The sequence below is a fragment of the Syzygium oleosum genome, unplaced genomic scaffold (assembly GCF_021117445.2).
Source record: "Syzygium oleosum isolate NSW1041296 unplaced genomic scaffold, Sole_v2.1 Sole_v2.17, whole genome shotgun sequence".
In the NCBI taxonomy this organism is placed as follows: domain Eukaryota; kingdom Viridiplantae; phylum Streptophyta; class Magnoliopsida; order Myrtales; family Myrtaceae; genus Syzygium; species Syzygium oleosum.
Genome location: NW_026607501.1, coordinates 8253768 through 8277271, shown reverse-complemented (window position 1 = coordinate 8277271; position 23504 = coordinate 8253768). Strand labels below are relative to the sequence as shown.

Here is a 23504-nt window from a genome sequence, read left to right as displayed (position 1 = left end):
CACGCCGTGTTGAAAAAGTCGGAAAAGAAAAAAATATTAAAAAAAGAAAACACGGAAAGACCACCGCGGGGCCCACCGCGCGACCGGCAGTGGTTGACTTATTTGTCCCCATCGTTGACTCAATAATTTGTTTTTTTTTTTTAAAATTATTTATTCCTGGATTATTTTAGTTATTTTCCCATCACGAGCTTTCTAGGAAAATACTCTTCACATCATTTTCCGTTGAAATCTGCAATTGGGCAACTTTCAATGCGAAGGCTTAACTAAAACATCACGGGATTGACTAACTTGTCTTTCACATTAGATTCCGGATTCATTCTTTCCATATTCATTTGGTTGATTTACAACCAAGGCCCGTCAAACGGGTGAGCCAGATAAAAAATGATCTGGTTCAGATTGAGCCATTTTCATGCAATGCAAATTTAGTAATTCATATTCGACTCATAGCCATATCTGACCCGACCTATATATATTGCTAAATACTTCCGTATTTAACTAAATTCAGGAAAATTTATACACAAATTGAGGTGAGAGCACGGAACGAGCAAGCGCGAGATCGAGTGAGGGTAAGAGAGAGTGAAGAGAGAGTGAAGAGAGAGTCATAGATGTAGAATGAGTCTAAGTAAGTTGTTAACCCATTTAACACCCATATATAACTTATCCTATCAAATATGAGTTATGAAATGGATTTATGATCCATTTTAATAGATCCTTTTTATCACCAAATCTGATTTTTCTTGTAAGATTTCTGTCATAGATGTGAACTTTGATATCACAGCGAGGGATGTCTCTTCTCTTCTCCTTCGTTGAGTAGTTGAAAAGAAACAAGAAGCTCGATTTTATCCATTTTTTATGCTCTGAAATCTACATATATCAAGACAAATGGTTTCATCGTACTGTTGAAAAGTTATGGCACTTACGGTGTTTACTCTCGTGAACGGTGAATGGAATGGTGAAACGGAACAAGTTGCGTTCTTCCTTTTTTCTTTTGTTTTTCACGTTTCTTTTGTTTCCCTTTTTTTCCCTCAAATTTGAAAACTAAAGCATGTTATTGGAAAGCATTGATCTCACGCTATCTGTTTTTCCAAGAAAATACCCACTTTAGGTAAAAAAAGTCCAAAGAGAATATTATATTATTAATGAGTTTAGAAGACGTCAATGAGGATGTTACAGAACATTTGAAGAAAAATGTAATTGAATTCTGGTGTAATAATACATTTCCCATGCATGGCATGGGTTTTGTTCAAAGTGTATAAAAGTACAACAGTTTCCTGCTTAATAGTGATTTAACAATCGCCAGTTGCTCAAACTGGAAGCAATAGAAAGTCCTTTGGTCAGCACATGAGATGACGAATCCCATGAACCAAGGTACTGCTACTAAGAAGCCTGTCCTGAATTGAAGCCAACGCAAAGGTATAGAATCGAAGACTAACAGAAGTTAAACAGCCAGATTGAAGCCAACACAAATGCATATCATCATAAGAGTACAAGGAAAGTTGCGGTCAAGCCATACACCAACATGTCATCTGAACACTTCGAAACAGAACACCATTGAAATCGCAAAAGGAAACCGAAAAGAAAAAAAGGGGACAAACCGAATAGATTGCATGAAAGCCAGAGCCAGGCTCTGAACGAACACCACACCAGACTGGACGCCACAACCGGCATCGCTGTCTTCCACAACCAAATCTTGCATAACCTCCAGATGGTACATCACAAGATACCTTGGCATCCAAGTAATTATATTTGACCTTTTGCTTATTCGGTGCAGCAGCGGTACATAATGAACTTCTCCATCGGACGGCCACACTCCGCGCACACGACCCTCTCCGGGATTCCCCCATCGATCCCAGGCAGGATCAGGCGGCTGCAGTGGTGTGGAGTGTCGAGCTCCTTCTTTCTTAGATGATCGTGCAGCGCAGGGACGAAACCCTTCTGCTTTGCGTCGTCCTTCCATGTGTCGAACTTCTCCATGCTCTCCAGGACATTGTTGCCCTTGGCTCTGGCCATCTCCAGCCCTGCACCTTGGCAGAAAATAGCCCATCCTTGGTCGCTCCCGTCATAGCTGAGTATCGTCATGATCTCGTGCATTATTGGGTCGTTTTCGATGGACTTCCCGCGGTGCAACTTTGAGTGGAGCATGCTCTCGAGTCTAGCCCAAAAGAACCAGAAGAATGTGGGGGTGTTCCAGCAGTGGCTCAGTTTCTCTGAGGTGATGGCGGTCACTGTTCTCCGCACTCGCTCCTTGGCATTGCTCTTTCCCACATAAAACATTCCCAACTGGATATTTGCAGTCTTAGCGACGGCTTTGGCTGCGTTTGTGAACTTCCTGATCCAATCAAGGTCCTCACCTCCAAATAGGCAAATGTATGCTCCTTGTGCCATCTGATCAGAAGTAGGAAATATTAATTACCGACACGAATACTCTATGCACATTGTGCCAACGTGCAATATGTGTCTGCATGGGGACATGATACAGATCATATTCACCAGGATTAATGTGGAGCTACTTTATACTGGGAAATTCATTTTCCTCAATGGAAAAAGTTGCCCCTGGCAGTGCTAAGTCTCTCTGGCGGTAGTATTAGGCAATGAAATCAGATCTTCGTTGCCATATGTTACAGAATCAAATGTCTCACTCCTCTTTTGCTTCCTCTTCTGCTTTACTTTTTGCGAGGAAAATAAAGCCTGGTCCATGGTTTATCTTGGAATATTTTTTCTTCATTCAGAGTTTGTTTGCCAGAGCCTCTTTTAAGAGTGTTTTCGAAGATGCATATCTAAGAATAACTCTGGGAAAAAAAAGGATCGTTAGGGATGAAGTTTGTACCCATTCTGTTATAATCCCTTCGTCTAAGCCATCGATGATCAGCTCGAGTCTCCAGCTCTCCTCCTTCCATAGCGCTTCCTCTCGCTCCTTGGTGAAAGGGAAGGCCACGGTTCCCCATATCCGGATCATATGGAGGGCATTGGGGCTCGCCAACTTCCCCTGTGGATCCAGAGCTACTATGATGATCCTCTTCGAGAAATGCCACACCTCTCTTATGTACTTGATCACCGCCGGTTCAAGGATCGAAGGGTGGTGGACAGTGTACCAGCTCATGCTCTTCTGCAGCACCACGAATCTCTGCTGATGGGTCGTATCCCAAGCAGCTGACTTTGGATCGATATCCACAATTGGAAGCCACACTATTTCGAACTGGTTCTCAGGCCTTGAACGAGACTCTCTGTACATGTGGTCGAGAAGTTCGATGTCTTCAGAGGCAATTTCAAGATCTGATATTAGTAGCAACACTGTCTTCTTTCTCAGCACTTCAAGGATGACCTGTTTGTCGTGAAATGAGAGAGAATTGCTGTCATATTTCTGTTGATAGATATTGACTAGATCGAGGCCAATGAGTCAAATAATGGGAAGGAAGAGGTAAAAGATAGTAGGACCAAACCCTTTTTTTTTCGGTGCCGTCCACCAGCGGCTGTATGTCGTCCTTGGCATAGATTAAATGCTTGAGAATGGTCATGTTGTCCAAATGAATCTTGTCGAAGAGGCGTACCAGCGTCTGATAAGCTTCGAAATGCCTTTTTTCATCTGCATCCTCCAGAATACATTAATTATACGACTTGACTTCGTGAGTTTAAAAGATTCAAGATGAAGACCGAGTGTTCCCACCTATATGTTGGTAACAGAGGGCAAGTTGCTTCTTAAGGTGATCATGTATGCTACCGACCTTGTAGGCTAAGCTGGATAATTCCCATGCTTCAGTGGTTGATGGCATGTATCTGAATCAATCCACAAAAAGGGAAACATCAATCTCAAAATCGAATCAAAATCATTTTGTCTAGATAAAGGATCCTTGGCTTACTCGTTCCCCAACCCTATCAGGCTAGCAATTTGTGAAGCACAAGAAACAATGCTGCGGATAGTCCAGTAGGCTGCAGTGGGAATATGGGTCATGGCAGTTGACAGTGGGGGCGTCTCGGCTGAAATGTACTGAGTTGGTAGCTCGCTGAACTGGATAATGCACTTGGTCACTTCCACCATAGCAACGATGAGATTATTGAGCGCATCAAACTGTGGTTTCAAGGAGTTAGAGTGCTCCAACATGTCTGGTAATTGCTTGAGCAAAGCTACTGATTTTGCAAGGTGGTTTGTGGGGCAGAGATGGAGTATCAGTGAGAACTCTCCGTAGTTCACTCCGAAGGCGGCCAGTGCCAACACTACTTTCGCATCCCACGAATAGGCTGATATCATGTTGAATATACCCATCGTGGTTCCATGGGCATCTCCACCTCCGCTGCACTTGCATGATATCTGCAAAACATGAAATCATCGCCTTCTTAAAATGACATGAAGCAATGAAAGTAAGTTAAGTACGGTTTACCACCTGGGCTAATTCCTTCTTGTTCTTATGACTGCCTTTTATGTTCGTGGAAAGAAAATTTTAGTTCCCTACTTGTGATGTGAAAATGAACAACTTCAGCATGCAGTTATGCAGTGTCCTCGTGACATTGACAGGAAACATTTGCAGTTTTGAGTTCAAGCCTTGAAATATCACCTCGCAGGAGATCTTTTGTATAATGAAAGGCAACGCCTCTAGGACACCGTCAAAAGCCTCCAGATAGGCCTTCTCTTCCGAACTAGTCTTTGCTTCATGTTTCCCCTGCATAATTCCAAAATTCAGAGAACGTTCATTAGCTCTCAAAATACAGTTTTTATCGTTTCTGGGATAAAGGCAGAACGTAAAAGAGAGCCGAGAGAAAATAATGATGTACTTACATTCAAAACTCCATCAATGCCTGGAGTAGCATGGCGAAAAATGCTCTCAATGAGGCCGAGAATGGGCTTGACGTCGACTACACGACCGTCAGGAGAATGAGTTGCTTGAATCTGCTTCATCATCGCACTGTCATCGGACGCTGCAAACATCCGGTGACCTCCCTTCTGCTGTCCCTTGGGAGTGCGAGGAGGAGCCGGGGCGCCTGCCATGCTAGTGGAAACAAGCAAATTAGTAAGTGATGTGGGAAGTGACTTGAGTAGTGCATTTACGATAACACAAGCCGGGATTTATATACAGGTTGAGCAGAATAAAGCCATAGTGAACAAGTACCTTGCTTGCGAGGTGGGGCGAAGACAAAAAGCAAAAGTCATTGCATCAGGAATAAGGGCGTAGTAGTACTGATGATGGCCCCCTATATATCTAAAGGTAAAAGGGGTGCAGCAGAAGAGAGTGTTTGAATCTAGCTTGTAACACAAAGCGCTCAAAGTGACGAGGGTCACACTTATGACATCGTAGTCATTGAGATCATCATAAATTTTTTTGAAGAGTTGCCTTCTGTAACGGTGCAGTTAACCAGTATTCATCCGACTGTTTCTGAACAATGTTGTGGTTCTGTTTGTCATAATATAGCAGCTGCCATTTAAAAGGAATTTCATTCAGGTTTCAAAAAACATTCATCCCAATGTTTGCACGGCAAGGGACAGAAAGATTGCATTTTTTAGAATTCAACCCAGTTGCTGAACTTTATTTCCCACGGTCCTAAACGTTTTCAGTATTCGTAGCACAGGATACTCTAGGATAAGAATGCGGTCGAATCTAGGATACGCGAATCAAGATGTGTTCGAACCCACTAGTGAGGTAAGGAAAGAGAGTTTCAGTTTCCACCTTAAAGATCAGAGGTCCGTCAAAAAGAAGAGAATGCAAAGCAACGGTGTTTTTTAATCTTTCCACAGTTAAAAGTGATTCACATCAGAGTACACACTGACGATGCAAGACACACAGACATCATCTACTGACGTAGAAACCGTACTGTTTATGTGACGCATGGCCCGTCAAGCTCGACAAAAACTTCAATGCTTCCAGAAGTACACGAGATCATGGGATTACATTGGGGAAGCATCTGCTGTAATTCGGATAAAAAGGAAGCTTACCCTTCAATCCTTTTTCCCAATTTAACCTGGTAAAAGAAGCAGTGAAAGTGCTAAAGATGAACAATCAACCAAATTGAAAAATGAAAGATGGAAAGAAGAAAAGAGAGGGGTATCGTGTCTCACGAGTTCCTACATAACACTCTAAACCAGAGGGTATGGGATCGAGCAAATTGTGTTTTTTCCACCTGGGCAGAACCTAGAGTTAGAATAAAGTACTTTGTTTTGGACAAATCTACAGAAGATCGAATTCTAGGAAGCGTCATTGGGGACAGCCACTGAAGAGCACTGCTCATCATCTGAACTTCTTAAAGCGACCTGGAAAGAAAGTTTCACATGGTTCCCATTAATGCTCAAAGAAAGAAAGTTTTGTGAGAACTCCTATGAAATGTGAAGTTCATATCTTTTCACTATCATCTCTTTGATTTTTACTTCCGTTTCAAAGATTAAACAATCGATAATCGATATCTACATGTTCTCTCTTATTTCCTTACTATCCCATCTTTCCTTCATCTTCCTTTTCATTCTTTTCCCCTTAATAAAAGCTTCTCACCCACACTGCAAATAAAAGACAGTTTGGATCCGAATGAAAGAGTATGAATTTGAATTTGATCACACACTAATCGGCGTGGAGATTTGTATTATATGTATAGTATGTACATGAGCGAGAGAATCACAACTGAAAAGACTTTACAAAAGGTAAGAGTCTATAATATTATCACATATTGTAAAAGATTTGCTCTATCAACGGGATTGGCACAAATTGCAGAAGATTGACGTTATCAACGGGATTGGCATAGATTGCGAAAGATTGCTCTATCGCAGGAGATTTGCTCTATCATACCCCCTCAAGCGAAACGGTGGTGGAGTAATTGTGAGCTTGTCACATAAAATAAGAAATCAGGATATGGATAGAGGTTTTGTCATGACATCAGCCGTTTGCACCTGAGTAGGAATGAAGCGAACTTCCAACTGCTTCTTGCTGATCAAATCACGAACAAAATGATAGTCAATTTCCACGTGCTTGGTTTGTGCATGGAAGATGGGATTTGCGGCCAAACAGATTGCCCCTACATTATCACAAACAACAAGGGGTGACCGATGGAGAGTGAATAGAAGATCTCGGAGGAGTTGTAATAGCCATAGTAATTCAGATGCTGCATTAGCCACCCCTTTGTATTTTGATTTAGTGCTGGACCGAGCAACCATTTGCTGCTTTTTAGAACTCCAAGAAACCAAGTTGGGACTAAAATAAATGCAATAGCCACTAGTAGACTTTTGGTTGTTAGGGCAGCTAGCCTAGTCAGCATTTGTAAATGCAGTGAAGGTCAGTTGGCGCATAGGCCGCAAGGTAATCTCATGATGAATAGTAGCTTTGAGATAGCCCAAAATCCGTTTGACAGCTGACCAATGATCGATAGTTGGACAATGCATAAATTGGCACACTTTATGGACAACAAATGGTAGATCTGGCCTGGTAAGGGTGAGGTATTGCAGTGCCCCAACTGTGCTCCGATATGTGGAGGCATCGGTCAGTGGTTCACCACTTTGCTTCGACAACTTAGAAGCTGAGGAAGCCATAGATGATGAGCAAGGGTTTGCATCGGCTATGCTTGTACGAGTGAGAAGAGCAGTGGCATACTTGGATTGAGTGAGGGACAGCCCAGTAGAGGATCTATGGGCTTCAATGCCAAGAAAGTATGATAGATTTCCCAAATCAGTGATTGCAACTCAGTGCCAAGTTGAGTGATTAATTCGGTGATGGAGGAGGTAGAGCTCCCGATAATGATAATATCGTCAACATAGATGAGAAGAAGTAGAATGTGGTTAGATCTATATTGAATGAATAATGAAGAGTCAGTAGTGGAGGCCACAAATCCGATAGATAATAGGTATGAGCTTAGCCGATAAAACCAGGCCCTTGGAGCTTGTTTTAGCCCATATAGAGCTTTCCGAAGACAACATACATGGCCATTATAACGTGAATCAACAAATCCTTGGGGCTGCTTCATGTAGACTTCTTCTTTAATGGTGCCAAGGAGAAATGCATTCTTGATGTTCAATTGGCGTAGAGACTAGTTATATGTGACAGCTAAGGAGAGAACAATTTGAATCGTTGTCGGTTTGCTAATTGGACTGAAAGTTTCATTATAGTCCAAGCCAGCCTGTTGAGTAAAGCCCTTCACAATGAGTCGTGCTTTGTATCTATCAATGGAGCCATCAGCCTTGGTTTTTAGGTGATAAATCTACTTGCAGTTGACCACATTCATGGAAGGGTGATGAGGAATCAGTTCCCAAGTACCATTTTGAATGAGAGCATTAAATTCACTAGCCATAGCTTGTTGCTAGTTAGGGTCTTTGTTTGCAACGGAAAAACAAGTGGGTTCATTTGGTGTCAAGCTTGAGTGAAAACAAGAACACGGTGGATGCTTAGTGGAGAGAAAAGCCTTTGGTTTACAGATGTTATTTTTTAGACAAGTGACCATTTGATGGGTAGAAGTTGGCGGTTGAGGATGAGAAGATGGTAAGGGTGGAGCTTCTGGAGAAGATGATTCACATGGAATTGTGGAAGTGGATGATTGTTGAAGTTGTGATGAGGAGTTGCTCATGATATTAGACGAACTTAACGGAATTGATGTAGTAGTGGACACCCCCTGAAGCTATGGGGGCTTAATAGAGGAATAACTAATGCAAACAAGGGCACTTGGCGATGGTGAGGATAATTGACCAGAGTTTGATTTAGCAAATGGGAACAAGCGCTCCTGGAAAACCACATGGCGAGAGATATATATTCGGCCAGTGCTACGATGCAAACAACGATAGCCACGGTGATGAGGAGAATAGCCAATGAAGATACATTGCATTATTCTGTCATCAAGTTTATGGCGAGTATAAGGGCGCAGCCAAGGGTAGCAGGCACATCCAAAAACACGCAACTGTAGATAATCGAGTTTATGGCCAAACAGTTTTTCATAAGGAGACAATCCACCTAACACCCTTGTAGGCATGCGATTAATTAGAAAGACCGCAGTGAGGAAAGCATCAATCCAATATAGACGAGGAATAGAAGCTTGGGTAAGCAATGTGATGCCAGTTTCTACAACGTGTCGATGTTTGCGCTCAACCCGATCATTTTGTTTTGGCGTGTGTAGGCATAAGTGTAGGATGCCGTGAAGACAAAGATAAGGATCAAATTTCTTAAACTTACCACCTCCATCGGTTTGAAGGGTCTTGATTTTACGGTTGAAATATTTTTCCACTTGGGATTTAAAATGCACAAAAGTAGAAAGAGCATCATATTTCACGGTAAGTGGAAAAAGCCATGTATATCCCTGTAAGAATCAATAAAAATAATGTAATAACGAAAACCATTTATTGACGTAATGGGAGATGGTCCCCATAGATCAGAATAAAGTATTTCTAAAGGAGGTTAATGATCTAGTAAAGGGAAGACGACGTGACTTGCCCAAGTGACATGATTCACAAAATCTAGATGAGGAAGAAGCAGCTATCTACAGGCCATGCTTTGAAATAACTGAAGAAGTAATGTGAGCAGTCGGATGACGCAAACACTCGTGCCAAATAGAAGCAGAAACTCATTCACCAATGAAGCAGGATGGAGCTGGCGATGATTTATTGGACTGTAGAGGATCCTTGTTGGTGGTACGTGCATTATTAAGACAATAGAGTCCATTCTTAAACTGGCCTTTGAGTAGGAGGTTCCTTGAGGATCGATCCTTGACACAACAGAAAGTAGGATGAAATTCAAATACCACATTGTTGTCCTTGGTAAATTGAGAAACAAATAATAGATTCTTCTTGATAGATGGAACATGATAAACAGTTCGTAGATTAAAAGAACGGGTAGGAGAATGTAAGATGGAAGAACCAATATGTGATATTTGCAGACTTGACCCATTTGTCGTGCGGATTTGATCGGTGCTAGAATAGTCATTCCGAATGTTCAAATTTCCCATATTAGCCGTAAGATGATGAGTGGCACTAGAGTCTGGGTACCAATATTAATCAAAACAACTCACCAGTTGAAGAGGCATACATCGCAGATAGAGAGTCGGTATTGGCTTTATAGCTAGGATTAAATCGTTGGTAGCATTGGAGAGCCGAGTGACCTGTACTACTACACACCTGACTAATAATTTGAGAATAAGAGTAAGCTCCAAAATTGTGACCACAGCCTCGGCCGCGTCCTCGTCCTCGGTCATGTCCTGACCATTGAAGGGAGTATTCAGGGCATCGGATGTTTTTACTGCAGCATTCACATTTGGAGAAGACTCTATTGGAGATTCAGTGGTGCGGCTTTGAAGAACAACTTCCTGATTGTAAAGAAGGCCAAGGAAGTCATCAAGAGGTAGTGGATCAAGACAAGATGTAACTGAGGTAACAAATACATCATACTCCGAACCCAGGCCGCCAAGGATGCGGAGAACTAATTGGGAATCAGAGATGGGATGTGTCGCGACCGACCTCCGGCTTTTTAAAAAAAAAAGGGGGGTCTCGCCTGGTATGCACTAAGTCTAGGTCTAGGACTTAACTCTGGCTCTCCTAAGCGCATATCATATCGCGACTTAGAGTTTAGGTTTTTAACTTGCAAGTGGTTTTTATCTAGGAGTCGCCATTAATCGATTTAGGGTGGATCGATTAGAAGCCCAAGTAAGGCTACTCCTACGAACCAGAGATTAAATAAGTTCGGGGACTTGGTTACATTAATTGGATAACTAATGCCATTTCGGTACCTTTTTACCCTGTTCATTTCTGAAAATTTTTGTCAAGCAATTTGGATTGATTTTAGGACCTTTCTCCTAACATGTGAGGTGATCGAGCGAGTGCACAATCATTAATGATTAGCAGTCAAGATAGATATGCATCCTAGGGTTCTAACCCTAATTAAGGCGACAACATTCAAAACATGGCAATTTATGTAATTATATTCTAATTAGAAGCAACATGCATACAATAATACAACATTGGTAAAAATAACATGCAAAATCCTACCGCATAGCCCTATATGCCTATTTGACTTAAATATGATTAATAATCAAATAATTCACATAATTTAGAAAAATATTCAAAAAAAGATTAATTTCTAAACTATTTCCTAATTTTAAAAGAAAATAAAAAATTCGAAAAAATATATATATATTTTAGAAATAATAATAATAATAATATGGCAAATTTTTTTCAAATTTTTTTAAAAATATTAATATAATAATCATCGAGTCGGGTCGGCAGATTCGAGTCGGATCCCCTGGTCGGGGGTCAACTCGGGTTGTTGACCCAGGTCCTGACCAACCCGGATCTGACCCGACTTAACAACTCGACTTTTTTTTGAATTTTTTAATAATTTTTTGAGTTTTTTTTAATTAAGAAAATATGCTTTAGGAGGCCCTATTAATGTAAATGTGCCTAATATCTATATGCAATTCAATTAAATGAAAGTTTTTTTTTTAGGGGTTAAAAATTTAACTCCTAATTTTTGTGCAATTAATGTAATTGGGCAATTAAAAATAGGTGTCAACAGGATGAGTAGCCGTAGAAAGATGATCTTCAATGTTCTTGGCTTTTTGAACAAAGGCTTCCATGGAAAGAGTGCCCTTCTTTAAAGATCGAAGCTGATACTCTAATTGCATTATTCGAGCTTGAGATTGAGGAGCATAAAGTTTCTCAAGTGAAGTCCAGACATCATGAGATGTCTCAAGACCGACAATGTGTGAGAAAACTGATTCAGTAAGAGTGGAGAGGATGCAGCACAGGATAAGCTGATCTTGATAATGCTGTGCAATATGATCCGAGTTGTCGATCAAAGTACTATCAGCAGTAGTGATAGTGGGTGCCGGACAAGGATACAAGCCATCCACAAACCGAAGACACCCATGAAGACAAAATAAATGAAGAAATTGTGCTCGCCACAGAAGGTAATTGTTGCGATTTAGCTTGATTTGGAGAACATGAGATATATTGTCGGGAGCAAATGGTGGTTGGGAGGGGGCCAATAAGGATGTAGAGTCAGCATCGGTGATAGCAGTAATGGTGTTGGAGGATGTGGAAGAAGAAGACATTGTAATGACAAACAAAAAAAGAGCTCTGATAATATCAAAGAGTATGAATCTGAATTTGATCGCACACTGATTGGTGTGGAGATTTGTATTATATTTATAGTATGTACATGAGCGGGAGAATCACAATTGAAAAGATTTTACAAAAGGTAAGAATCTACAATATTATCACAGATTGTAAAAGATTTGCTCTATCAATGAGATTGGCACAGATTACAGAAGAATGACGTTATCTACGAGATCGGCACAGATTGCGGAAGATTGCTCTATCACGGGAGATTTGCTCTATCACTGAACTGGTCCTTAAAAGGTTCCATCTTAGATCTCGTCCGGACCTCGGGATCCCCATAATGTAAAACTTTCAGAGGGTATTCCCTCTCTCGAGGGAAGACAAAGATACCAGGAGAATTAGGAGGGTAGGTCGCAGAGGCCCCTGTCGGAATTTCGGCTCCTCTTCTGTGGTGAGGTCACTCTTTTACCTAACACCAAGGATCCACGAAAGCCCTTGGTTAAGATTAAACAATCAATAATCGATTTCTATATGTTCTCTCTTTATTTCCTTACTATCCCATCTTTTATTCATCTCCCTTTTTCATTCTCACTGCAAATGATAGACAGTGAAAAAGCTTTTTATTGGACTCTACCTTTGGATTTTAGAAAACTTCATCTTCATTCCCCTCATCAATTAAAGCACATGGAGAATCGAATCAATTTTCTTTTGTCTCCATTCATCAAAAGCGCTAGAGTTTGTGTATTTTATCTTCTACACTTTCTTCTTTTTGATTTATTCAGCAATAAGAGAAACAGCTAAACGAATTATATATCTTAAAAAATCGAAATTATACCAATCTTACTAAATTCTTTATTTGTGCCTTATAATTTTTTCAGGATTCAGCTTGGCCGCAGTTTCATGACTCAACATCAACACATATCAAAATGTATATTCTTCTCTCAATGGAACTCTCCAAACAAATCAAGAGTCTCAGTGAAACAAGATTTGGTATCGGGCTTGATGAATTTTCTTTCTTTATATCAAGGCAAACACCAAATAGTAGCACTACAGTTTAAGTCAACGAATTAGATGTAGTCTTGATTCATAGCTATAATTGTACAGTTGAAATTTATTGATTTTAATAATGTTCTTGTTAAAAATCATGGTATTTTTGCCTGTACCATTTTCGCTTCTTAAAAGTGATAGTAAGATGGCAAATACATGAAAATAAGATAGAGAAATAAAAAGCTCAAAATGTAATTTCGGGTAGCAATAATGTGTATCGATAGAAAGGATGGACTACTAAATGATAAGCAAATAAGGAGACAATAAAGAAAGAATAATTACAGTTATTTACTAATCATATTTGAATCATCGATTAAGGTATTTAAGTCAGTTTCAAAGGAAAATGATGTGTACTAAGGCTCTGTTCGTTTCGCGAAAAAAAGTGACATTTCTAAAATACACTTTTAGGATATTTTCCGATATTTGGCTAAAATTTGAAAATGAACTGAAAAACATTTTCCACCATTTGGTAGGGAAAATTAGTTTCCTAAATAGATATAAACTATTTGGGTGCTAGTAATTTACGTGCGGCAGTTGAGGAGTCGGGCATGGACATTGCTGTCTCGAGCTTGGATTCCCGGCTTCCGAGGATGAGCATGACCACGAGCATGGGCATCGATCCTAGGTCCACAAAAGTCAGGCATAAGAACTTGGTGATAGTGCCCGGCTCTCTGGCACCTCGCCTAGGGTCCATAGAGGTCGGGCCTTGGACTCGGGTTTATTGAGGCCTGTTCTCGGACCCTGGCGCCTGTGCCTAGGTTCTCAATGCCCATGCTCGAGATCCATCGAGGCTGGGCTCGAAACCTCGTCACCAGGACTCGAGTCCATTGAGGCGAGGTCAGGACCCCGGGGATTCGAGTAAGGGCACTTGGGTTCTGGGCCTAGCCTTGATGGACCCAAGCTCGACATTGATGGTCGAGGGCGTTGGGTCCGGGGACCCAGGCATTGGCGTCAAGGTCCCGAGCTCGGCATTGATCGACTCGAGTCGGGGATGGGTCTTGGGCTCGACTTCGATCGACTCGGTCGTAGGCACCGAGAACTTGAGCATGAGCACCAAGGTCTCAGGCCTAACTTTGATGTACTCGGGCTCGGCCTCGAAAGATTCGGGCTGGGGCATTGAGAACTTAGGCACAGGCACCGAGGTCTCAAGCCCAACATCGATGGACTTGGGCGTGGGCACCAGGAATCTTGGCCTGGCCTTGATGGACTTGGGCATGGGTACCGAGGACTTGGGAATGGGCATCGAGGACTTGGTCCCGAGCGTCAAGGCCTCCGACCCGGCTTCGATGGATTAGGGTGTGAGTGTCGGGATCCTAGGCCCAAGCATGGGGGTCCTGGGCTGGGCCTTGATGTACTTAGGTTCAGCGTAGATGGACCTGGGTTGAGACGCCAGGGTCATGGGCACGGTCAAAGAAGTCCTCGGCTTGGCCTCGATGGACTCGGGCTCGAGTGCTGGGTTCCGAGCCTTGCCTCTATGGAACTCGGGCTTGCCCTCTGCAGACTGGGCCCGAACTCTAGACCTGGTCCCGCTGCCAAGGGCCCAAGAACAAGCATTGGGATTCCCATGTCCAACTGCAGAGTTTCTGGTCCAAAATTCGATATCTAGTCATATTTTGGAAAAGGATTTCCGATTTCTTAAAGAGGAAATCATTTTCTTAAACTTAAGTATAGGTTTTCCGTTGACTGGGAGAACCTTTTTCGTTGACTCATTTTCTGGCATCAAACAATGTTTTTCGTGAAACAAACGGAGCCCAAGTAAAAAAGGGTGCATAAATACCCCCACCAAAAACCTCATCTTAACCTCTTAACTAGGGGTTTCTTTTGGATCTTTGGTGCTCGGTTAAAAAGGTAACCTTCACTAAAAGAAAGGAGCTTTTGCTCCTACAATGGCCTCCACGACCTGTTCTCATCCTCTGGGGCGGGCTTCACGGATGCGTTTATTATTTTTTAACTTGCTGATGCCCGCACGCCTTGTACTCCAAATTCTTCTTGAATTTTTGTTTTCCTCAGAGAGAGAGAGAGTATCCTCTAGAAGTTTTACATCCCGTGAGGCCAAGATCCGGACGAGGACTGAGACGGAAAAGCCTCCTGTTAATCAGCAAAGATTTCTCTTCCAAAGACACAGATACGCGGCCACTGTCCCCGTGTCCGGAGCATTCGGAACCGAGCCCATGTGGAATTCGGGCCATCGCAGGCGGCCGACAGCGACAATCATTTCGGGCCCACAAAAGCGGCAATCAACCGGCCCAGAAGCCCATGACCCGAGCACCAGAAAAGGGTCGGATCCTTCGGCCCACGTGGCAGCAGGAGGAGGACGGATGACGTGTCCCGAAGCGTAGAAGGTGTGGGAACGAGGAAGAAGATGAAGATGAAACAGAAAGTGACGGACCGAATAAGAAGGAACATGCCTCCAGCTCCAGCGGTGGCGACGCGGACACTGGCCTACGCTTCTCGCCATCGCGCGCCTCCTCCTCCTCCGAAGCTCCTCGCCGCCGCCGTAGCCGTCGGAGCTCGTCCTCGTAAGCGTTCGCCGGGTCGCTTCGCCGCCGCTCCCCTCGCGCTCGTCGGCCGGCCTTCCTCCTCCTCCTCTCGTCTCTTCGCCGGGAGCTCTCTCTTGTCGCAGATGGAGGTGAGAGCTCATCCTCCGCGGAGGCGAAAGCTCGCGCTCATGCTTGCGCGTGTTTTTCCTCTTCCTTCGGAGATCATGTGAATTCGAGGTGTCTGCGTCGGTGCCGACAGTGATTGGCGCGGTCTGGCGATTCGTGGTTGTCCGGAGGTAGCCTTGCGGGGGTCAGTGCGATTGCCGTTTGATGCTAGTTTCCGACTAATCTTACCTAGGCCAGTGTTTGTTTTTGTCCTTTAGACAATGCAATTGCGAGCTACCCGGTTTTGTCTACTACTTTTAGGGAATGAACTGAATCGGTGGGAAAGGTCTGTATGGCGATGATGTCTGCAGTAGCGAGTTCAGGTTTTGTAATTGCTGACGGTCTTGGCTCTGTTGAATTCTTGGTGGATGTGATCCTTAGATTTCCGCTAAGGTCAATGCACGGTCGCATTTGCAATGATTGAGTGTATTTTCCAGGTGACATCTTGCCATCTTGTCTGGGAATACTGTAGTATACAATTTGTACTGATAGTTATCACTGCAGCGTGCTGTGCATCGTTGTTTAATGATGACATCCATTGTTGTGCGTGCGGTGGGCCTCTGTTAACAGAAATTCAAAAGGTAATGGCTTGATGATATAAGTCCAGGCATTTCTGCTGATTTGTTTGTGGTAGAAAGTGGTGTATGAGATTCCATTTCTAGGGACCAGAAGGGCCTGGGTGAAGCGCAATTACCGGCCTTCAGCTTTCGCTCAGTTTCTGATGAGATATTTTGGTTTTGTCTGTACATTTTATCTCTTTCCTTGTGATTCTGAACGTTGTTCGTGATTACACTTGAGCTGGTATTATCCTAATGCTGGAGCTGTATTGGTTATGACAGCGATATTGGACTGGACGGGGCATCAATAGTAACAAAGGACTGGTGGAGCAATTACAAAATTATGGAATTATGAGGTCCAAGAAAGTAGCCGAAGTGATGGACAAACTTGACAGGGGCTTGTTTGTCCCAGAGGGTACCCCTGCTTATGTCGATAGCCCCATGCCTATTGGTTACAATGCTACTATTTCTGCCCCTCATATGCATGCGACATGCCTCGAGTTACTGGAGAATAACTTGCAACCTGGCATGCATGCATTAGACATTGGATCAGGTTTTTATGCCAATCTTTATTGTTTTTTCCTCCCCCTGATTTTGCTTCGAATGTTTTGGGTTTCTTAGTCCCCCCTTTGTTTAGCAGTATTAGCTCTGGACATACACTAATGCAGATGATATACATGCATTCGCATAACCATTCTTAAGCTAATTGCCACAATGCTTGAATTCACTCTTTCAGGAACAGGATATTTAACAGCATGCTTTGCCATGATGGTCGGGCCGCAAGGTTGTGCAGTAGGTGTTGAGCATATTCCTGAGTTAGTTGCTGATTCAGTGAAGAATGTTCAGAGAAGTGCAGCAGCTCCCTTTCTAAAAGAAGGAGCCCTTTCACTCCATGTGGGTGGTATGTTTGTCTATTGTTGCCTTGCCTATTCTAGACTAGTGTATGTTTTGCCTCAGGGAGAATAAACCGATACTGTTGTTCTTGAGAATTCAGCCTTTGGTTTTATGTCACCATTAGTTTTCCTTAACTGACATAGGGCCCTCCCCTGCCCTTTGTTTTCTTGAAAGAGAACAAGTCGATTCTTCTGCTACGGACCCATTCGAAAATCCTAACACAAGAGGAGGTAGACCATCTCGAAAAAGATCAACTCAAGTGTCCCTTGGAATTGTACTAAAGTAGAAGGGATGCAAAATTTCTTTTTATGAATATGGTATAAATTTATCTTGCTTTCCATTAGAAATTTTGTAAAAACTTAGCGGGTCTATGGGAGGAAAAATGTCGAGTGCATTTTACTGTCTTGCTCATTGATTTTCCCTTTCAGCGGTTCATTAAGAAACCTTGATGGATTTGACTTGGAAGTCTGGTATTTTTGTGACAATTACTTGAAGGCTCATTGCACGATATGTGCTGTGTCTATTTGTTAATAGATGGAAGACTAGGATGGCCTGAGCACGCACCCTACGATGCTATCCATGTCGGGGCAGCTGCCCCAGAGATACCCAAAGCACTAGTGGACCAGCTGAAGCCGGGAGGGAGGATGGTGATTCCAGTTGGGAATATATTTCAGGATCTGAAAGTGGTGGATAAGAACTCTGATGGTTCCATCAGTGTTCATGACGAGACTTCTGTGCGATACGTCCCTCTCACCAGTCGAGATGCGCAGCTAAAGGGGTTTTAAAGGTTGGATACTTCCCAGATATTTTAAACGATCGGAATTTGTAAGCATGCGTTGTGTCCGGTCCCATACAGTTGCAATTTCTCCTTAGCACTTATATGTACAGATGAAGTTAGAGAAGATGGTAGACGACACCAGGGGTGTGCAGATAAACTGGGAACCACCTGGAACCGCCCGGAATTGGTGGTTCATGATGGAACCGGTCCGGTTACTAGTTCCAATTTTTGGGAGCCGGTGGGTACCGGTCCGGTTCCCGGTTTTAGATGTGGAACCGCCTGCTCGTCCATCTGGACTAAACCAGTAATATAATAATAATATAATATAATATATTTATTTAATTTTTAATTTTTTTAAAAAAAATCTTAAATTCCTAAACTAAATCTAACTTGCTTGACGCTCACAGCCTCATATTGAGCCGAGAAATATCTTCTTTCACTTTCTCCTCACGCTCACTCTCACTCTCTCACTCTTCTCGATCGATGCTTATCTTACTGTCTCCGACTCTCCATCTTCATCTTTTCGTCTCTGTCCTTGTTTAGTGGGACCGGTTCCATGGATCCACCCGGGAACCAGACCATTGGATCCATGGAACCAACGGGCGGTTTCCGATTCAAATTTTTTGAAATCGGTCCTTAGTGGGCGGTTCTCAGTTCTAGGGTTTCCATTCGGACCATTCTCTCCCCTAGATGACACTAAGTAGAGAGTAGACGATAAGTCTTTGTATAAGCTACCCTTTTGTAAGGTTGTTACGAGCTGTAAGAATTCACGAAGCATATGGTAATGATGTCCGGCATACTTTGTTCCTCCGATTTTGTGTAGTCAATTACACGATCCATTCGGCTGCTCCACAAACTGTAAGGTTCATATGAATTCTAAACATTGACTAAGTGTTGCTTATCAAATTGAAGTTAATGATATTGTATGAACCGGAAAAACGTCAATAAGTTCAGAGAGGACCCTTCCCGGGACGTTAAGGGTTTGAACTCCAAAGCACCAGACATTTGGAGGCCCTCCTGCAAATATTTGACTTGGCTGTGATATCTGATCACTTGCCTATCATTTAAACATGCTGTGAGTAAATAGGTATTCTTCCGCTGTAGCAGCACGTCTAAGCAGCTTACCAAAATAAGAGAGAGAAAGAGACCCTGGTAGGAAAAGAACTTGTGCATCATTTAGGAAAAGCTTACACTGGGCTCACAGGAAACAAGCGGGAACTTATGAATGACATGATGAATCAACCTAAAGTAATCAAATCCGGATTATCAAAATTTAACTTAAAAGGCGCTACGTCTTGATCTTTCCTCAGCCACGTTCACCCTGATTGCCCTTCCGTCCAAGCTCTGCAACGCCACGACACCAAAAGGATCATCAGCAATTCATCATATACGAGTTAAATAGGATGAAGAAACAAACTAATCTTCTTCTATGACACTCCAAATATCGGGAGTAACAAAAGCACTGTCAGAAATATATGAAGCAAAATATTTGTTCTAAAGTAATTCTTGAGCGTTCATCCTTTCCATCCTACTTTGATATAGCAAAGAAACCTGCATAAGTTTCAGTCTAATTAAACAGCACAAACCTACATCTTATCTTTGTTGATCGTTTAATGCGCTTATAAACGTAATTAAAATGATTCAACACAAAACTGAAAAGGGAACAAAAGCACGCGGGGTTTTCAACTTTATTTTAGATTGATAAGTCATCGAATTTTCGCTTTCTAAAGGACACACATCATAGCAATTGCTTGAACAGGGAATAGGCAAAGAAAGATCAGTACCTGCCCATCAAGCGCAGCGATGGCATCATTCATTTCAGTCTCTGATGCCATTGTCACAAAACCGAAACCTCGTGAACGGCCAGTTTCCCTGTCATAAACCACCCGGGCATTGACCACTTTCCCATGCTCACTGAAAAGCTGCTCCAAGCGACCATTATCCACATCCCAAGGCAGGTTGCCAACATAGATTCTGAAAGAAGCCTCAAATGTGCGAGGGGGTCTCTCTGGCCGCGATCCTCTTGGAGCAGCCTTGTTCACAGTCAAGAATCTTCCGCTTATGTCCTGTTTAAAATGATTGCCAAAATCCAACACCACTTTAGAAAGCTGTCATTTTTCAACAGCACTAGAATCATTGACAGGACCGTCATTGAATCAGAGGAATCACAACATGCTCAAGTACAGACTGCATTTTTTTTTTTTTAACCATGAGACTAATTAAAGCACTTGCTAAAAGATTCTAAGTATGCACCTCATCAATGTCTAAAAATTGATAGAGTAGCCATCAAAATTTCACTGAAATCAGATAAGCAAAGCCTTCGCACTCAAAGAAATAGTTAAGAGCCAAAGCATCACAATCATAGTAAGTAAAGGATAGTATTCTCAGACAATTTCACTGAGTCATCAAGCTAAATGTCAGCAATCGGAGATTGACTAATTTCCAATTGTCAGATAGAATCTATCTTGGCCTCAGTATTGCTTTCAGTATTTTGTTCTGAAACCAAGATGTTTTTCATTTGAGTTAAGCAAAATATAGTATTCTCAGACAATTTCACTGATTCATCAGGCTATATGTCAGCAATCGGAGGTTGACTAATTTCAATTGTCAGAGAGCATCTATCTTGGCCTCAGTATTGCTTTAAGCATTTTGTTCTGAAACCAAGATGTTTTTCATTTGTTAGTTAAGTAAAAAGTCAACAGATCAGGAGTATCGAGAGTGTCAATCATAGGAGCCAACTAAACGCAGCTCTTGACCTTATGAGGATTCTAAATGCTAGTCCAGACTTGAACATACCGTCATGGAACTAAGGTCCACCATGAGGAAGAAGGAGCTGTTTCCAAGACTCTACCACCTAGTCAATTTGGTTCCACTCAATCCCTATTCCATGGCCATATATTTTTCCAACTAAGAAATGGGAAGCCTTTCTAGTGTTGCATGAATCCGATTGGTGCCGCTGCGGATCCATTTGCAACTCCCTTGGAAATATTACTTATATGGTTTTTTTTTTCCTTGGGTTTCAATAAAAGGATGTACATAATAGTTTTGCTGATGCATCGTCAAAGCTTGGCCTGCACATATGCGACTGGGACTGAGAAGATTATGATTTATAACCTTCATTAGTTATAGTAATGCCAACATCAAAGAAATTGCATGTTGGCAAATAAGTAAAGAGATACACTTGAGCAGTGACTGGTTTTCACACGTGACTGGAAGATGTGAAAGTATACACGCATGCAAAAGTACTTTCCCTTGACAAAATCAGATTCCCTCCTCTTTATTTGCTTTTTTTTTTCATCGTTCGTCCATGCTATCGAATTCCCGACAATTGAGCATACAGCTGTTATATCATAGGGCTGTACGGCATCTAGACAACCAAACCACATGGAAAAAAGGGGAAGAACTTTCTTGACAATTGGTCAGTAAAACCATGCAGAAAGATTATCGGATGTGTAAATTCAACCTTTCAGGCAGGTAGAAAGACAGAGCTGCGAAATATGGGTCTGAATAAAGTCAGACAGCTCAAGGATAAGGGCACACTTGATTCAAAGAGCTGACTAAACTATTGGATCTAAAACTAAACAGTTAACACCCGCATAATACCGATAGGAGCTAAATGTACCTATTAGTGGAGATCCTTGACAATCCCCACACTACTTGAGGTCTATCTACTATCTTGCATAAACAGCAACCAGCAGAATTCCAAGAAACAAGAACATTAATCCTCACGATACACGTTAAGGAATTAAACTCACATATTGGTGGAATAAATCAACAGCCTTTTCGGCCTCCTCGACAGTGCTCATGGTCACGAAACCGAATCCACGACTTTGATCGGTCTGTCTGTTATAGATAACCTGCGCTTACAAATGACTTAGAAAAGTTAAACACTTTGCAATAACCTCCAAGAACTGACAAGCAACAAGCTTTCTCATTAATCATATCCGTACATATAATGTGCAAAGACAGATAAAGTGAAATTGGGGTTCACCTCTGCTATCTCCACAGTTCCAGCCTGCTCAAAGAGCATGGCCAATTTCTGACTGTCAACGTCGTAAGGCAAATTCCCAACAAAGAGTTTCGCCTCCTCAGGCGGTTCCACAAAAGTTCCTCCTTCTTCTCCTTCTTCTTCTCCTCCTCCATCTCCTTCTCCCTCCTCAAGAGCCCCATCCTCATTGCTCTCGCCCCCGCCTTCCCAATCCGAGACCTGAGCTTGGGTTTCTTGATTCTCCCACTCGGAGTCACCGCCCTGTTCTTGTTCTTGTTCTTGATCAAGGGTGGTGGTGACCGTGTTGTCCTCGTCTTGCTGGGCCCAATCCGAGGTCTGGGCAACGAAAGCGACGAAACTGGGATGATGGGTCTTCCTCAGAGGATGAGGGGCGAGCGTAGAGTGAGCAAGATAAGAAGAGGAAGAAGAGCAAGAGAGGTGGATTTTGATGGGTCTGTGAGGGATTGGGAGATACGGGTGAGGGGACTCAGATGAAGAGGAGGTGAAGAGGGAAGGTGGACATGAGTCGGTGATGGACAAGGGCTTGAAGACGGGTGCAGTTGCAGAGGACATTTTCTTTGAAGGAGAGAACTTTTGAGTGACTGACTGGGCGAGAGGATAAGAGAAGAAGAGGAAGAAGAGAGTTGGGTTAAACAGAGACCATAGGAATTATAGATGACGGAAAGTCCAATGGGAAAATATGATATCGCCGGACCATCACGGGCTTTAGATATTTTCTCCCGCAAAGGCCCGTTCTTTCTTGTGAAGATTTTCAAATTAATTGGACCATACATGTAATTCTCCAATATTATTGAAAATAGCTGTCTTCCTTTTCTTGCGACTATTCTTGAAACACCTCGTAAAAAAAATTTCAGTAGATTAAATGGCGCCCCGATGCCATTGTCGTGTTGCTTTTCCATGACTTGGGACGCGTTTTAGTGCCATAACTACGTATCCATGTCCGAATGGGTAACCAGGCATTTCCCTCTTTTTCTGTGTGCCTGAAAATGTCTCCACAGACCGTTTTAACTGGTTACCTTGTATGCAGTAAAGCTGGACAGTTGAAGTTGGAATTGAAGAATTAACAAGCAGAACAGCACAAGCAGGACGGAGTAATACTACTGGGATGCCTGGTGCCTGTAAAGGTATGCATTCTGCGGATAATATATATCAAGACTCAAGATCCTGAGGGAAGTCGACCCAACTGTTTCAATCTTGCAATGCATCTGCCTTGAGTGCAAGTATTAAATTTTATTCGGCAAAACCAGGTTTTACTTCTTCTCTTCTTGAAAGAGTTGAGGAAACATGCTGTTATTTATGCAGGATACGGTCCGGTATGCAAAATTAGTCCTGGATGGCCTTCTCTTCTAAGCAAAGAAGAGAAGGAGACTTTAGAGAACGGCTGGACTAAAATAAGTTGCTTTCAAAACAAAGGCAAGCCCTGATTGTTCTATGAACATCACCGAGAGGAATATCAAGCGCGTATCTCACTTGAAGCCTAGCGCGCCGCCTTGAAAAGAAGCTAGGACATGACAATGCCTAGGCATACATGTGGAGAAATCTCTAGAATCTAGTCAAGCTAGCTGATTCC

The 23504-nt window shown here is 42.5% G+C and overlaps 3 protein-coding genes across 6 annotated transcripts; 1 reads left to right on the top strand and 2 right to left on the bottom strand.

Annotated features, from left to right (window-relative positions):
• Positions 1 to 1451: 1451 nt before the first annotated feature.
• LOC115678777 (protein SIEVE ELEMENT OCCLUSION B-like) lies at positions 1452 to 5041 on the bottom strand. Its single transcript, XM_030602210.2, has 7 exons — positions 4772 to 5041; positions 4551 to 4655; positions 3858 to 4306; positions 3665 to 3774; positions 3441 to 3583; positions 2828 to 3322; positions 1452 to 2385 (listed from the first exon to the last, which is right to left on the bottom strand). Exons 1-7 carry the CDS (start codon positions 4979 to 4981, stop codon positions 1759 to 1761), a joined length of 2139 nt encoding a protein of 712 aa, XP_030458070.1. The 5' UTR covers positions 4982 to 5041; the 3' UTR covers positions 1452 to 1758.
• Positions 5042 to 15415: 10374 nt separating this feature from the next.
• On the top strand, positions 15416 to 18738 carry LOC115678800 (protein-L-isoaspartate O-methyltransferase 1-like). 4 transcript variants are annotated; one of them, XM_056319088.1, is made up of 7 exons: positions 15416 to 15680; positions 15958 to 16024; positions 16134 to 16277; positions 16536 to 16806; positions 16990 to 17154; positions 17682 to 18071; positions 18630 to 18738. In XM_056319088.1, exons 2-6 carry the CDS (start codon positions 15989 to 15991, stop codon positions 17930 to 17932), a joined length of 867 nt encoding a protein of 288 aa, XP_056175063.1. In that variant the 5' UTR covers positions 15416 to 15680; positions 15958 to 15988; the 3' UTR covers positions 17933 to 18071; positions 18630 to 18738. The 4 variants fall into 4 exon arrangements, with proteins under 4 accessions (XP_056175063.1, XP_056175062.1, XP_030458098.2 ...); XM_056319089.1 differs by lacking the exon at positions 15416 to 15680 and adding an exon at positions 15691 to 15841; XM_056319087.1 differs by lacking the exon at positions 15958 to 16024.
• Positions 18739 to 19075: 337 nt separating this feature from the next.
• On the bottom strand, positions 19076 to 22603 carry LOC115678798 (28 kDa ribonucleoprotein, chloroplastic-like). Its single transcript, XM_030602237.2, has 4 exons — positions 21917 to 22603; positions 21681 to 21782; positions 19710 to 19991; positions 19076 to 19269 (listed from the first exon to the last, which is right to left on the bottom strand). Exons 1-4 carry the CDS (start codon positions 22484 to 22486, stop codon positions 19204 to 19206), a joined length of 1020 nt encoding a protein of 339 aa, XP_030458097.2. The 5' UTR covers positions 22487 to 22603; the 3' UTR covers positions 19076 to 19203.
• Positions 22604 to 23504: the final 901 nt, after the last annotated feature.

Bases quoted from the DNA above. Each gene is read 5' to 3' on its own strand.
- LOC115678777 (XM_030602210.2), bottom strand. From the start codon at position 4,981: ATGGCAGGCGCCCCGGCTCCTCCTCGCACTCCCAAGGGACAGCAGAAG. The intron at 4,307-4,550 runs GTGATATTTCAA...CATGTTTTGCAG, and splicing joins TACAAAAGATCTCCTGCGAG to ATATCATGCAAGTGCAGCGG. The intron at 3,775-3,857 runs GTAAGCCAAGGA...GGATTGATTCAG, and splicing joins CTGATAGGGTTGGGGAACGA to ATACATGCCATCAACCACTG.
- LOC115678798 (XM_030602237.2), bottom strand. From the start codon at position 22,486: ATGTCCTCTGCAACTGCACCCGTCTTCAAGCCCTTGTCCATCACCGAC. The intron at 19,992-21,680 runs GTGAGTTTAATT...CATTTTAAACAG, and splicing joins TTGATTTATTCCACCAATAT to GACATAAGCGGAAGATTCTT. The intron at 19,270-19,709 runs GTACTGATCTTT...GTGGCGTTGCAG, and splicing joins TCGCTGCGCTTGATGGGCAG to AGCTTGGACGGAAGGGCAAT.
- LOC115678800 (XM_056319087.1), top strand. From the start codon at position 15,420: ATGAAACAGAAAGTGACGGACCGAATAAGAAGGAACATGCCTCCAGCT. The intron at 15,681-16,133 runs GTGAGAGCTCAT...TGTATTTTCCAG, and splicing joins CTCTCTTGTCGCAGATGGAG to GTGACATCTTGCCATCTTGT. The intron at 16,807-16,989 runs GTTTTTATGCCA...TCACTCTTTCAG, and splicing joins TGCATTAGACATTGGATCAG to GAACAGGATATTTAACAGCA.